Source organism: Heterodontus francisci, chromosome 24 (assembly GCF_036365525.1).
Source record: "Heterodontus francisci isolate sHetFra1 chromosome 24, sHetFra1.hap1, whole genome shotgun sequence".
NCBI classification, from domain to species: Eukaryota; Metazoa; Chordata; class Chondrichthyes; order Heterodontiformes; family Heterodontidae; genus Heterodontus; species Heterodontus francisci.
The window spans coordinates 58,529,055-58,544,841 of NC_090394.1; the positions used below are offsets into that span (position 1 = coordinate 58,529,055).

Consider the following 15,787-nt stretch of genomic DNA (forward strand, 5'->3'; position numbering starts at 1 on the left):
CACATGTGCCAAATGATAGCTGGAAAACTCCAAGAGCTTAATCCTGTTTTACTGTCTTTAAGTATACCTTGCACATAGTTGTAATGTAAATAATGGCATTTTTGTCTGAAGGAGATGAAAATTCCCTGGTATGTAGAATTGGCTGAATCCTAGAACTGTGGCATTACAAGTGCTTTTTTTTTTATAAGCAATTGTCACTTAAGGAAACACATTATTAGTTGTGAGAGCTAGCAGGATATATATTTATCTTATTTTGCAAACATACAACAGGCCATTTGCTACATAAGTATCTGATAAACTGTTACCTGCATACAAGTCACCAAGTGCTCCTGCCAACACTTTGAAGGCAGAGGTTTTACCACCCAAAGGATCGCCAACGATCATAAATCCATGACGCACTAGCATCATCTCATAAATCTGATGGAGAAAAGAATAAATTAACAAAATACTTAATTTCAGTCACTACCTTGCATCTCAAAGGATGCATACATGAGTAATAAGACATATGCTACTTATATATATGCTAAGAGAATACCAGTGAAACGTAAAAAAGTGTCACTTGGTAGTACAGAACTTGAATATTGCTGAAAAAAGAGAAATGCTATCGAAGCTTTTCATCTTGCACTCATCAGGGAAGACCCAAGAATACCAAATTTCGAAGGGAGCAACTATTTATACTGCATGAGAAAAGGGTGCTGATTGGTTGGCAAGTCGGCTCTGGGCGAGGTGTTGCCATGGAAAGTGTACCAGGGAACTGCTGTCCCACACACTTTTGTTTAATTCAAAAAAGGTACCTGGACACGTTTATTTTGCCTGCAGAGGACAGGTTCCTGCGTTTTGCAAGTACAGGCTGGCTAAGTATGGTTAGTACTCAGCCTATTGCGAACAGCCGAAGGGGCGTGCTGTTTGATACGATCAGCCAGTCGTACTGCCTACCTATGTATCTGGCATCGCACTCAGAACACAATGTCTAACATTAGATGTGATTCCGCGATTGGACAGCACTTACTGAACAATCCCAAGTGTGCTAAGAATTACACTAACAACCAATTTAAGATGATCAGTCGGGCTCGCAATGTGGCTCACTTATGCTTGCTAGAAGCTACGTATATTCATATGCAGGGACCTGTCTTGGGCAGGCAAAAGGAACATGTATAGGCATTGCGCCTTTCTTGAATTAAACAAAAGCGTGGGGGACAATAGGTCCCTCGTGCATTCTCCATGACAATGCCTCGACCAGAGTCGACTTGCCAACCTATCAGCACCCTTTACTCATGCAGTGTAAACTGTTGCTCCCTTTGAAAGTTGGCATGCTTGTATCTGTCCTGATGAGTGCAAGACAAAAAGCTTCAACAACATCTCTTTTTGCAGCAATACTTAAAAATATATTTGCAACATGATTATCATCAGAGTTAGGGATGAAATCTTTTCAGATACCATCAATAATTCCTCAGTCATGGGCTGATGCAGTGTTAACCTATCCCATAATTACAGAAACATTAGGGTTGTTATATGCTGCAGATATATCTGTGAATAAAAGAGTACCAGACAAAGGCAAACAATGAGAGGAATACATCAAACAAGAGAGGTGTTTTGACACAAAACGGTCAGTTTTAAGACATTACAATTATACAGAATCATAACACATTAAACACAGTGAGTAGTTTTATTATGTCTGCAGGGCCACACAACTACAATGATGTCACATATTGTACCATGGATACAATTGTTCAGCAGGTAAATGCTGAGGCCTGAAATTCTGCAGGATTTCTATCAACCCCTCACAGTAACTCTGGCAGCAGAACCCATAGGGAGACAGTTACTATGGCTGTATTTATCTGTTTAAGTCATTTCCCCAAGGGTTCCATTGGTGTCTCACTGAAGTTGTAGTTGGAAACAAATAGATCAATGGAATTTCAGGACCTGAATTGTGTTCTTTCTCCAATTCTAGGAACATAGGAATAAATGAACAGGAGTCAGTCATTTAGCTCCTCAAACCTGTTCCACCATTCAATGAGATCATGTCTAATCAGTGGCCTAACTCCATACAACCTTTGCCCCATATCCCTTACTACCTTTGGTTAACTGAAATCTCAGACTTAAAATTAACAATTGACCCAGCATTACCTTCCATATGCAGAAGTGAATTCCAAACTTCTAAGAGCCTTTGCATATAGAAGTGTTTCCTAACTTCAATAAAGGCCTGGCTCTAATCTTTAGGCGATATCCCATAGTCCTACATTCCCCAACCAGCAGAAATAGTTTCACCCAATCTACCCTGCAGGTTCCCCTTAATATCTTGAAAAAATGATCAAATCACCTACTTAATCTTCTAAATTCTAGGGAATACAACCCTCGTTTTGTGTCATCGCTACTCGTAATTTAACTCTTGGAGTTCAGGTATCATTCTAGTACATCTAGGCCACACTCCTTCCAGGACCAATACATCTTTCCTAAGATTTGCCCAGAACAGAACACAGTATTCCAGGTGTGGTCTAACCAGTTATCATGCATAAACTTGCATCTATAAGGCACCTTTAATGTAGTGAGAAATCCTTAGATGTTTCACAACTGGAACATTGAGCAAGTGTTTGGGGAAGGAGTTGAGGAGGTGATCGAAGGCATGATCAAAGAAATAAATTTTGAGGCTTTTGAAGACAAGCATGAGATATACCAAGGCAGATGGGATTAGGAATTCTGAATGTTGGGCTAGTAATGTGTGCAAGTTGTGTCATTGAGAATGGAATAAAAGTTAGGGAGGACATACAATAGACTACCATTGGAAGAAGGGATAGTATGAACTGGTACACAAGACTATAGGTAATTGCAGAGCTAGGATTGGTCTTGGGCTATGTAGGGATGTGGATAAGGTGATGATTTGTAATCAATACATGGGGTGACAAGGAACCAGTGAAGGTTGGTAACAACAGGAAAGACTTAGTACAAGATGGGAGAGGGTGAGATTTTTTTTTTTTTTTAAAGGCATTGGAGTTTTCTTAAGATGGAGCTCAGAAAGCCAACAAGGAGAAAATTGGAGATCAAGCCTGGAAATAGAAAAAGTGTGAATGAGGGTCTCACTCTTCCTGTAGATAGTATGTGGGAAAATTATGAAGGTCAATGTAGGCAACCTTGGTAATGGACCAGATGTGAGTTTTGAAACTCACCTCAGGATGAATCATGGCACTGTGACCGTTCATCCTGTGCAAGCATCTGGGAAAGGAAATGCTATCTGGAACTAAAGTACAGAAGTTATCAATGGCAGCTGAACAAAATGATTTCAATCTGGTCAATTTGGAGGAAGTTCTGGCTCATTCACGACTTGAAGAATAAAATGGACAGTACTGAAAAACTCATGAAGTTGAGATTTATGGAGGAGAGGTAAAGGTGGGTGTCATTATCTTAAACATACTTTGCATATATAGTCAATGTGGCTAAGTGGGAGCATGTAGATGAAGAATGGTGGGTGGAATTGGAGGAGAGAAATGGAACTTTGGGGTTGGAGGTGATTTTGAAGACTTAGGACCTATAGCTGGAGATGTGCTGGCCACATTGGGAGAGGTATGAAAGGAATTATGAATGACTAATTTCACAGGAGTAGATCACATGGGTGAAATGGCAGTCAAGAATGGAGTAGTCAACCACTTAAAAGGCCATTAAGAAGTTGAAAAGCACAAGGAAGGATATTACACCATAGCCGGAATCCCACAAGATAGGGGCGGCACAGTGGCGCAGTGGTTAGCACCGCAGCCTCACAACTCCAGCGACCCGGGTTCAATTCTGGGTACTGCCTGTGTGGAGTTTGCAAGTTCTCCCTGTGTCTGCGTGGGTTTCCTCCGGGTGCTCCGGTTTCCTCCCACATGCCAAAGACTTGCAGGTTGATAGGTTAGTTGGCCATTATAAATTGCCCCTAGTATAGGAAGGTGGTAGGGAAATATAGGGACAGGTGGGGATATGGGATTAGTGTAGGATTAGTATAAATGGGTGGTTGATGGTCGGCACAGACTCGGTGGGCCAAAGGGCCTGTTTCAGTGCTGTATCGCGAAACTAAACTAAAGATAAAACTGGTGACTTTGACCATGTCAATCTTAGTGCTGTAGGCAGGATTTTTTTTTTTTTTTTAATTTGTTCGGATGAGTAGGTACACCTACAGTGCTATTAGGAAGGGAATTCCAGGATCTTGACCCTCGGACATTGAAGGAACGGCAATATAGTTCCAAGTCAGGATGGTGTGTAGCTTGGAGGGGAGCTTGCCGGTGGTGGTGTTCCTATGCATCTGCTGCCCTTATCCTTCCAGGTGGAAGAGGTCGTGGGTTTGGAAGGTGCTGTCGAAGGAGTTTTGGTGAGTTTCTGCAGTGCATCTTGTAAATGGTACACACTGCTGCCACTGTGCATTAGTGGTGAAGAGAGTCAATGTTGAAGGTGGTGGAGTGGGTGCCAATCAAGTGGGTTGCTTTGTCCTGGATGGTGTTGAGCTTCTTGAGTGTTGTAGGAGCTGCACCCATCCAGGCAAGTGGACAGTATTCCATCACACTCCTGACTTGTGCCTTGTAGATAGTGGACAAGCATTGGGGAGACAGGAGCTGAGTTACTCATCACAGAATTCCCAGCCTCTGACCTGCTCTTGCAACCACAGCATGTTTGGACAAAGGCTGTAATAAGGTCTGGAGCTTAGTGGCCCTGGCGGAACCCAAACTGAGCATCAGTGAGCAGGTTATTGCTGAGCAAGTGCCGCTTGATGGCACTGTCGACGACCCCTTCTATCACTTTGCTGATGATCGGGAGTAGACTGATAGGGCAGTAATTGGCCTGGTTGGATTTGTCCTGTTTTTTGTGGACAGGACATACCTGGGCAATTTTTCACATTGCCAGGTAGATTCCAGTGTTGTAGCTGTACTGAAACAACTTGGCTAGGGGCGTGGCTAGTTCTGGAGCACTTCAGTACCATTGCTGGAATGTTGTCAGGGGCCATAGCCTTTGCGGCATCCAATGCCTTCAACCATTTCTTGATATCACGCTGAGTGAATCAGGTTGGCTGAAGACTGGCATCTATGATGCTGGGGTCATCAGGAGGAGCCAAGATGGATCATCAACAAGGCACTTCTGGCTGAAGATGGATGCAAATGCCTCAGCCTTGTCTATTGCACTGATGTGTTGGGCTCACCCATCATTGAGAATGGGGATATTTGTGGAGCCACCTCCTCCTTTCAGTTATATAAAAGCAAAATACTGCGGATGCTGGAAATCTGAAACAAAAACAAGAAATGCTGGATTCACTCAGCAGGTCTGGCAGCATCTGTGGAAAGAGAAGCAGAGTTAACGCTTCGGAACCAGTTCCGAAGAAGGGTCACTGACCCGAAACGTTAACTCTGCTTCTCTTTCCACAGATGCTGCCAGACCTGCTGAGTGAATCCAGCATTTCTTGTTTTGGTCCTCCTTTCAGTTGTTTATTTGTCCACCACCATTCATGACTGGATGTGGCAGGACAGCAGACCTTAAATCTGATCCGTCGGTTGTGGGATCGCTTAGCCCTGTCTATTGCATGCTGCTTCTGCTGTTTGGCATGCAAGTAGTCCTGTGTTGTAGCTTCACCAGGCTGACACCTCATTTTGAGGTATGCCTGATGCTACTTCTGGCATGCCCTCCTGCACTCTTTGTTGAACCAGGGTTGGTCCCCTGGCTTGATGGTATTGGTAGAGTGGGAGATTTGTCGGGTGGCACAGTGGTTAGCACCGCAGCCTCACAGCTCCAGCGACCCGGGTTCAGTTCTGGGTACTGCCTGTGTGGAGTTTGCAAGTTCTCCCTGTGTCTGTGTGGGTTTCCGTCGGGTGCTCCGGTTTCCTCCCACAGCCAAAGACTTGCAGGTTGATAGGTAAATTGGCCATTATAAATTGCCCCTAGTATAGGTAGGTGGTAGCAGAATGGTGGGGATGTGGTAGAGAATATAGGGTTAATGTAGGATTAGTATAAATGGGTGGTTGTTGGTCAGCACAGACTCGGTGGGCCGAAGGGCCTGTTTTAGTGCTGTATCTCTAAATAATAAATAAATAATAAATAAATGAGGTTACAGATTGTGGTTGAACACAATTCTGCTGTTGCTGATGGCTCACAGTGCCTCATGGATGCCCAGTTTTGAGTTGCTAGATCTGTTTGAAATCTATCCCATTTAGCACAGTGGTAGTGCCACACAACACGATGGAGGGTATCCTCAATGTGAAGAAGGGACTATGTCTCCACAAGGACTGTGCGGTGGTCACTCCTACCAGTACCGTCACTGACATGTGAAGAGATTAGAGCAGGGAGTGGGTGTGGAACTGAGTGTTGATGACATATTCAAGGTTTGAGAGCAAGTTGGCAACAGCCTATTAGTTGGAAAGGTTATTTGAATCATTGATTAGTTTTTAAAAAGAGAGTTTTAATGCTAAGGTCTTCACAATCTCTACACTATCTCTATGTACAATGCAAATACTGCAGAGGAACAAATCACTTTTTAAAATTCATACAAGAGGTTTTCAACACTAATGATAATTCATTTTAAGTATATGGCTCATCCAACTGGACTTACCATTTTCCCTTGGCCACATGAAGCCCTTACCTCTCACTGCCTAAGGAAATGAAGCAGCTGATGCCAGGTGTGCAGATTGCAAGCTTGAGTGTGGAGATTCGAGTTCGGTGAGTGGGGATTTTAAGTGTTGTTATCTTTATAAAAGCCTGGTCTGCAGTTAGCATTTAACTGGGATTTACACTATATAAAATAGGGTTAAGAAAGTAAAGTAAGTTTCTTTAGTCTTCAGCAGGGATTAAAAGGCTCCACTACAGAGTAGCTGATTAGTTAAGTAACTGACCAGTCAAATCTGGTTGCTGCTTCAAGAAGTTTCAGCTTCAAAAGGTATAAATACAGAGGTCTGGGTGCAGGTTGCAAGCTGAGTGTGGAGATATGAGATTGGTGATTGGAGGGTTCGGTGAAGTGGGGGGAGGGGGTGCTCCATTTTTCTACTTTTTTAACCCTCCAGTATTTGGTTCTTGCTTCGGTACAGTGGAAAGAGCTGGTTGGTGAGTACCTGGTAATTCACTTGTAATAAATAGTCTGTAAAGTAAAGGTATAGCAGGGCAGCTCTGCCGAGTGGAATGTACAGCCTGTGGCATGCACCATGTGTCCTAGACAAACACATCTGCAGGAAGTGTCACTGACTGCAGAAGCTTGAGATCCGGGTTTCGGAACCCAAACAGCGGCTGGAGTCACTGCTGTGCATCCACGAGGCAGAGGACTACGTGGATAACAGGTTTAGGGAGCTGGTTACACCACAGGTTAGGAGCATACTGGCAGATAGGGAATGGATGACCACCGGGCAGTTTAAGAGAACCAGGCAGGTAGTGTAGGAGTCCCCTGAAATAATCTCACTCGCTAATCGGTTTTCCATTTTGGATACTGGTGAGGGTGATGGTTCCTCAGAGGAGTGCAGTCAGAGCCAAGTTTGTGGCACCACTGCACAGGAGGGGAGGAAGAAGAGTGGAACAGCAGTACTGATACGGGATTTGTTAGTTAGGGGAACAGACAGGCGTTTCTGTGGCGGTAAACCTGACTCCAGGATGATGTGTTGCCTCCCTGGTGCCAGGGTCAAGGATGTCACAGAGTGGCTGCAGGATATTCTTCTGGGGAGGGTGAACAGCTGGAGGTCGTGGTCCACATTGGTACCAATGACATAGGTAAGAAGGGGGATGAGGTCCTGAAAGCAGATTTTTAGGGAGCTAGGAAAGAGATTAAAAAGCAGGACCTCAAAGCAGTAATCGCAGGATTACTCCCAGTTAGAGGCCTGCTACCCGACCAAACCCGATGGGACCCAACGACATGTGTCGGGTTCGGGTCGGGTCGGGCCGGACACACATGGTAAGTGCACTGCCAGTAAGTATTAAAAATTTAAAAAACTTACCTGAGCTGGGATTCCTTGACGAAACTGAGTCTGCGCAGTGAGCGAGTGACATCACTATGACGTCATCGCGCATGCGCTGCAGCTTCATGGAGCTTCCCAGTCGGAAGGTAAGTAAAGGGATAGTTGGGTCGGGGTCGGGTCCGCTGTTCCTTTTTCCCAACCTGAGCAGACCTCTACTCCCAGTCCCACGTGCAAGTGAGCATAGGATTAGGAGAATTGAGTGGTTCAACATGTGGCTGGAGAACTGGTGTAGGAGGGAGGGCATGAGAATTCTGAGGTATTGGGACCGGTTCTGTGGCAGGTGGGACCTGTACAAGATGGATGGGTTGCTTCTTAGCAGGACTGGGACGAATATCCTTGCAGGGAGATTTGCTAGTGCTGATGGGGAGGGTTTCAAATAAATTGTCCATGCGACCATACGAATTAGCAGAAGTAGGCCGTTCAGCCCATCGAGCCTGCTCCGCCATTTAATAAGATCATTGCTGATCTGTTTCTGTCTCAAATTCCACACTCCCATCCACCCCGATCATCTTTGATTCCCTTGCCTAACAAGAATCTATCTACCTCCGCCTTAAAAATATTCAATGACCCTGCCTCCACCACTTTCTGAAGGAGAGAATTCCGAAGTCGCACAACCCTCAGAGAAGAAATTTCTCCTCGTCTGTCCTAAAAGGGCAACCCCTAATTTTAAAACAGTGCCCTCTAGTTCTGGACTCACCCACAAGAAGAAACATCCCCTCCACATCCACCTTGTCAAGACCCTTCAGAATCTTATATACTTCAATCAAGTCACCCCTCACTCTTCTAAACTCCAGTGAAAACAAGCACTGTCTCTCCAACCTTTCCTCATAAGACAACCCGTTCATTCCAGGTATCAATCTAGTAAACCTCCTCTGAACCGCCTCCAACGCATTCACATCTTTCCTTAAATAAGGAGATCAAAACTGCACACAGTACTTGAGATGTGGTCTCACCAATGTCCTGTATAAATGAAGCATAACATCCTTACTTTTATTTTCAATTCCTCGCATAATAAAGGATAGCATTCCTTCTTATTAAATTCCTTAATTCTTTATTACTTGCTGCACCTGCATACTAACCTTTTGTGACTCATGCACGAGAACACCTAGATCCCTCTGCACCTCAGAATTATTCAGTTGTTCCCCATTTAAGAAATACTCTGCTTTTTTTATTCTTCCTGCCAGAGAGAACAACTTCACATTTTTCCACATTATACTCCATCTGCCAGATTTTTGCCCACTCACTCAACCTATCTATATTGGTCTGCAACCTCCTTATGTCCTCTTCACAACATACTTTCCTACCTATCTTTGTGTCATCTGCAAATTTAGCTCTCATGCCATCGCTCCCCTCATCTAAGTCATTGATATAAATTGTAAAAAGTTGAGGCCCCAGCACAGACCCCTGTGGGACTTCACTCTTCACATCCTGTCAATCAGAAAAGGACTCATTTATGCATACTCTCTGTTTTCTGCCAGCCCGCCAATCTTCTATCCATGCTAATATGTTAGCCCTTACACCATGAGCTCCTACTTTGCGCAATAACCTTTTATGTGGCACCTTTTCAAATGCCTTCTGGAAATCCAAGTACAATACGTCAACGGGCTTCCCTTTATCCACAGCACATGTTACTCCTTCAAAGATCTCCAATAAATTAGTTAAACATGATTTCCCTTTCACAAAACCATGCTGACTATTCCCAATTACCTTGAGTTTTTCCTATGTGCCCACCTATAGCCTCCTTAATGATCGGTTCCAACACCTTCCCCACGACAGATGTCAAGCTAATTAGCCTATAGTTAACAGTTTTCTGCCTCCCCCACTTCTTGAATAGAGGGGTTATATTTTGCTACTTTCCAGTCTGATGCAACCTTTCCAGAATCCAGCGAATTTTGATGGGGAGGGGATGAGAACCTGACAGGGAGCTCAGATTGGAGGGAAGCAAAACTGGTAACTTGTCGGGGGTTTGGGAAGCAGATGCAAGTATCAGAGAGGAATATCAAGGTGCACAAAATACTGGGGGAGATAGATAGCACATTATTAGGTGGGGTCAGAGTAAAGGAGAAAGTAATAAAGTCTGAATTAGGGTTAATGTGCATGTATGTGAATGGACAGAGTGGGTTAATAAGACTGGTCAAGTGCAGGTGTAGGTTGCCATGTGGAAATTTTTTTTTGTTCATTCAAGGGATGTGGTTGTCACTGGCTGGGCCAGCATTTAATCGCCCATCCCTAATTGCCCTTGAGAAGGTGATGGTGAGCTGCCTTCTTGAACCGCTGCAGTCCATGTGAGGTAGGTATACCCACAGTGCTGTTAGGAAGGAAGTTCCAGGATTTTGACCCAGTGACAGTGAAGGAACTGCAGCGATATAGTTCCAAATCAGGATGTGTGGCTTTGAGGGGAACTTGCAGGTGGTGGTGTTCCATGCATTTGCTGAACTTGTCCTTCTAGTTGGTAGAGATCGCGGGTTTGGAAGGTGCTGTCTAAGGAGCCTTGGTGCATTGCTGCAGTGCATCTTGTAAATGGTACACACTGCTGCCATTGTGCGTCAGTGGTGGAGGGAGTGAATGTTTGTAGATGGGGTGCCAATCAAGCGGGCTGCTTTGTCCTGGATGGTGTCAAGCTTCTTGAGTGTTGTTGGAGCTGCACCCATCCAAGCAAGTGGAGAGTATTCCATCACACTCCTGACTTTTGCCTTGTAGGTGGTGGATAGGCTTTGGGGAGTCAGGAGGTGAGTTACTTGCTGCAGAATTAAAAGCCTCTGACCTGCTCTTATAGCCACGGTATTTATATGGCTACTCCAGTTCAGTTTATGGTCAATGGTAACCCCTAGGATGTTGAGAGTGGGGGATTCAGCAATCGTAATGCCATTGAATGTCAAGGGGAGATGGTTAGATTCTCTCTTGTTGGAGATGGTCATTGTCTGGCACTTGTGTGGCGTGAATGTTACTTGCCACTTATTAGCCCAAGCCCGCATATTTTCCAGGTCTTGCTGCATTTCTACATGGACTGCTTCAGTATCTGAGGAGTCGCGAATGGTGCTGAAGATTGTGCAATCATCAGCGAACACCCCCACTTCTGACCTTGTGATTGAAGGAAGGTCTTTGATGAAGCAGCTGAAGATGGTTGGGCCTAGGACACTACCCTGAGGAACTCCTGCAGTGATGTCCTGGAGCTCAGATGATTGACCTCCAACAACCACAACCATCTTCCTTTGCGCTAGATATGATTCCAACCAGTGGAGAGTTTTCCCCCGATTCCCATTGACATCCGTTTTGCTAGGGCTCCTTGATGCCATACTCAGTCAAATGATGCCTTGATGTCAAGGGCAGTCACTCTCACCTCACCTCTTGAATTCAGCTCTTTTGTCCATGTTGGAACCAAGGCTGTAATGAGGTCAGGAGCTGAGTGACCCTGGCAGAACCCAAACTGAGTGTCACTGAGCAGGTTATTACTAAACAAGTGCTGCTTGATGGCACTGTTGATGACACCTTCCATCACTTTGCTGATGATTGAGAGTAGATTAATGGGGCAGTAATTGGCCAAGTTGGACTTGTCCTGCTTTTTGTGTACAGGACATACCCAGGCAATTTTCCACATTGCCAGGTAGATGTCAATGTTGTAGCTGTACTGGAACAGCTTGGCTAGGGGCCTGGCAAGTTCTGGAGCATAGGTCTTCAGTACTATTGCCGGAATGTTGTCAGGGCCCATAGCCTTTGCAGTATCCAGTGCCTTCAGTCATTTCTTGATATCACAGAGTGAATTGAATTGGCTGAAGTCTGGCATCTGTGATGCTGGGGACTTTAAGAGGAGGCTGAGATGGATCATCAACTCGGTACGTCTGGCTGAAGATGTCTCAGAGGGGTCGAGGACAGAATCAATTTGGCTAGAGCTGAGGAACAAAAAAGGTGCAGTTACATTGCTCGGTGTTGTCTGTAGGCCACCAACAAGTGGGAAGGATGTAGAGGAACAAATTTGCAAGGAAATTACAGAGAGATGCAAAAACAATAGGGTAGCTATAATGGGGCACTTATCCAAACATAGACTGGGATAATAGTAGTGTGAGGGGCAAGAGTTCCTAGAGTGTGCTCAGGAAAATTTTCTACAACAGTATATTGCTAGTCCAATGAGAAAGGAGGCACTGCTAGACCTGGTTCTTGGGAATGAGGTGGGCCAAGTGGATCAAGTATCAGCAGGAGAGCATTTAGGGGATAGTCATCATTATATCATAAGTTTTAGGCTGTCTATGGAAAAGGACAAAGAGCAATCCAGGGTAAAAATAATTACCTGGGGGAAAGGCCAACTTCAATGGGGTAAGAATGGAGCTGGGGCAAATAAATTGGAGTCAAAAGCTGGCAGAAAAACTGGTTGATAAACAATGGGCTTCCTTCAAAGAAGAGATAGTTTGGGCACAGTCAAGATATGTTCCTTCGAAGGGAAAAATTAGCACAAACAAATCCAGAGCTCCCTGGCTGACAAAAGAGGTAGAGATTAAGATAAAGAAGAAAAACTGTGCTTATGACAGATGCCAGATAGAAAATACTATTGAGAACCAGGCTGAATATAGGAGATCCAGAGGGGAAGTCATAGAGAGAGATACAGCACTGAAACAGGCCCTTCGGCCCACCGAGTCTGTGCTGACCAACAACCACCCATTTATACTAATCCTACATTAATCCCATTTTCCCTCTCACATCCCCACCTTTCCTCAATTCTCCTTCCAACTACCTACACTAAGGGCAATTTACACTGGTAAATTTACCTATCAACCTGCAAGTCTTTGGCTGTGGGAGGAAACCGGAGCACCCGGTGGAAACCCACGTGGTCACAGGGAGAACTTGCAAACTCCACACAGGCAATACTCAGATCTGAACCGGGGTCGCTGGAGCTGTGAGGCTGGGGTGCTAACCACTGTGCCGCCCAATGTGAAAAAGTGAAAAAGCAAAAAGAAAGTGAAAAAGCAAATAAGAGAAGCAAAGAGAGAACATGAAAAGAGACTGGCAGCTAGCATTAAAGGAAATCCCAATGTTTTCTACAGGCATATAAATAGTAAAAACGTGGTTAAAGGAGGAGTGGGGCCAATTAGGGACCAGAAAGGGGATTTACACATGGAGGCAGAGGGCATAGTTCAGGTATTAAATGAATGCTTTGCTTCTGTCTTTACCAAGGAAGATGATGCAACCCAGGCAATGTTAAAAGAGGAGGTAAGTCAGACACTAGAGGGGTTTAAAATTAATAAAGAGGAAGTATTAGATAGGCTGTCTGTACTTAAAGTGGATAAAGCACCAGGACCAGATGAGATGTATTCAAGGATACTGAGGGAAGTGAGGGTGGAAATCGCAGAAGCACTGGCCATAATTTTGCAGTCTTTCTTAGACTCTGGGGGTGGTGCCAGAGGACTGGAAAATTGAAAACGTTACACCCATGTTCAAAAAAGGGTATAAAGATAAGCCCAGCAACTACAGGCCAGTCAGTTTAACGTTGGTGGGGGAAAACGTCTAAAAAAAAATTCGGGACAAAATCAATAGTCAGGTGGACAAATGTGAGTTAATTCAGGAAAGCCAGCATGGATTTCTTAAGGGAAAATCATGTTTAACTAACTTGCTGGAGTTTTTTTGAAGAGGTAACAGAGAGGGTTGATGAGGACAATGCTGTTGATGTGGTGTACGTGAACTTTCAAAAGGTGTTTGATACAGTGCCACACAACAGACTTGAGCAAATTTGTAGCTCATGGAATAAAAGGGACGGTAGCAACATGGATACGAAATTGGCTGAGTGACAGGAAACAAAGAGTAGTGGTTAATGGATGTTTTTTGGGCTGGAGGAAGGTTTGTAGTGGAATTCCCCAGGGATCAGTTTTGGGACCCTTGCTTTTCTTGATATATATTAATGACCTAGACCTTGCTGTATAGGGCACAATTTCAAAATTTGCAGATGATACGAAACTTGGAACATATGTGAACTGTAAGGAGGATAGTGTAGAACTTCAAAAGGACATAGACAAGTTGGTGGAATGGGCAGACAGGTGGCAGATGAAATTCAATGCAGAGAAATGTGAAGTGATTCATTTTGGTAGGAAGAACATGGAGAGACAATATAGAATAAAGGGTACAATTCTAAAGGGGGTGCAGGAGCAGAGGGACCTGGGTGTATATGTGCATAAGTCATCGAAGGTGGCAGGACAGGTTGAGAAAGCGGTTAATAAAGCATAGAGTATTCTGGGCTTTATTAATTGGGCCATAGAGTACAAGAGCAAGGAAGTTATGTGGACCTTGTTCACTAGTCACTAGTTCGGCCTCAGCTGGACTACTGCATCCAGTTCTGGGTGCCACACTTTAGGAAAGACGTGAAGGCATTGGAGGGAGTACAGAAAAGATACACGAGAATAGTTCCGGGGATGAGGAATTTCAGTTATGAAGATAGATTGGAGAAGTTAGGACTGTTTTCCTTGGAGAAGAGAAGGCTAAGAGGTGATTTGATAGAGGTATTCAAAATCATGAGGGATCTGGACAGAGTAGATAGAGAGAAACTGTTCCCACTCATGAAAGGATTGAGAACAAGAGGGCACAGATTTAAAGTATTTGGTAAAATAAGAAAAAGTGACACAAGGAAAAACTTTTTTACGCAGCAAGTGGTTAAGGTCTGGAATGCGCTACCTGAGAATGTGGTGGAGGCAGGTTCAATTAAAGCATTCAAAAGGGAATTAGACAATTATATGAAAAGGAAGAATGTGCAGGGTTACAGGGAGAAGGCAGGGGAATGGAACTGAGGGAATTGCTCTTTCAGAGAGCCAGTGCGGACACGATGGACCGAATGGCCTCCCTTTGCATTGTAACGATTCTGTGATACATGGGCAGAAGGAAGTTAGCTGAGTACTGAGGAGCGGGATTGAGAGAGCAGTGTTGGATCTCAATGTGAGTGGTGAGTCCTATAAGGCAAGGAGGGGAGATAAGGGAGCAGTTACAGAGTAGCTGGGATGGATGGAAGCTTGCACTGGAGAAGTGATATCGGAGGAGGAGGCTGACATCTGAAGGGGTAGCCTCATATTTAATGGTGTGACACAAGGCATCAGAGGTAAGGATAGAACGCATATGGGAGGGAGGTTCAAGAAGGCAAAGGAGTGCGCTTTATGTGTGGTGAATCATAATGGTGGTAGCAGTGTTAATGCAATATTAATCATTTCCAGGGGTGGCCTGAAAGTCCTTTCAATGCATTCTTCTCTAACTTTATGTCCAATGCAGATGTTTCAGCATGACAATTCTATTAACTTTAGATTTAACTCAACATTTGTCGCAGCAATTAATTCTTTTTTAAAATTCTGACTTATCCAACCAGTTGTGTTAATTTTTACCATGTAATTGTGAACCCCATTCCTGCTGAATGTCTCAATAGATTCTGCCTTAGCAATGTGAAAGCCCACTGGAAAGTCCCTAATTTGTTGGTATTTATTTGGCAACATAACAGTGACTGGCCTCAGTAAATTAACCTTTTGTGGGTCAACAAAGAATTCTGTCTTGTTTGTGCCCCTCTTAATAACTATCCCTGGGTGTAAAAAGGGAAAAAGCACATTACCATTTGCAAGTGTTGTGGAGGGTAACACAATCAGAAAGAGAGATAATGATAGGATGGGCCAACAGACTGATGACCAGCTTAAAACAATTAAAAGTGACCTGAATAATCTTTTCAATAAACCATGGAACAGGCTGAAGCTTCATTTTCTTGATGTTGTTCTTTAATGCACGGAGGAAAACCTCACGTTCTAGGTCAGGGAGGTCCACACCAGGGAACAGATCAGATATAATTCCCTAGAGCAACAAGACAGAGGTTGCATTTTAACAAT

The 15,787-nt window shown here is 44.2% G+C and overlaps 1 protein-coding gene across 4 annotated transcripts in view; it reads right to left on the reverse strand.

The window, feature by feature from the left end:
* Positions 1–15,787, reverse strand: part of dnah3 (dynein axonemal heavy chain 3) — a 217,313-nt gene that overhangs the window by 73,655 nt on the left and 127,871 nt on the right. For all 4 annotated transcript variants that reach the window (XM_068056265.1, XM_068056264.1, XM_068056266.1 and 1 more), the window contains 2 exons: positions 15,618–15,752; positions 306–417 (listed from right to left, as the gene is read on the reverse strand). In XM_068056265.1, coding sequence (XP_067912366.1) covers positions 306–417; positions 15,618–15,752 — 247 coding nt within the window. The remainder of the gene's footprint in view (positions 1–305; positions 418–15,617; positions 15,753–15,787) is intronic.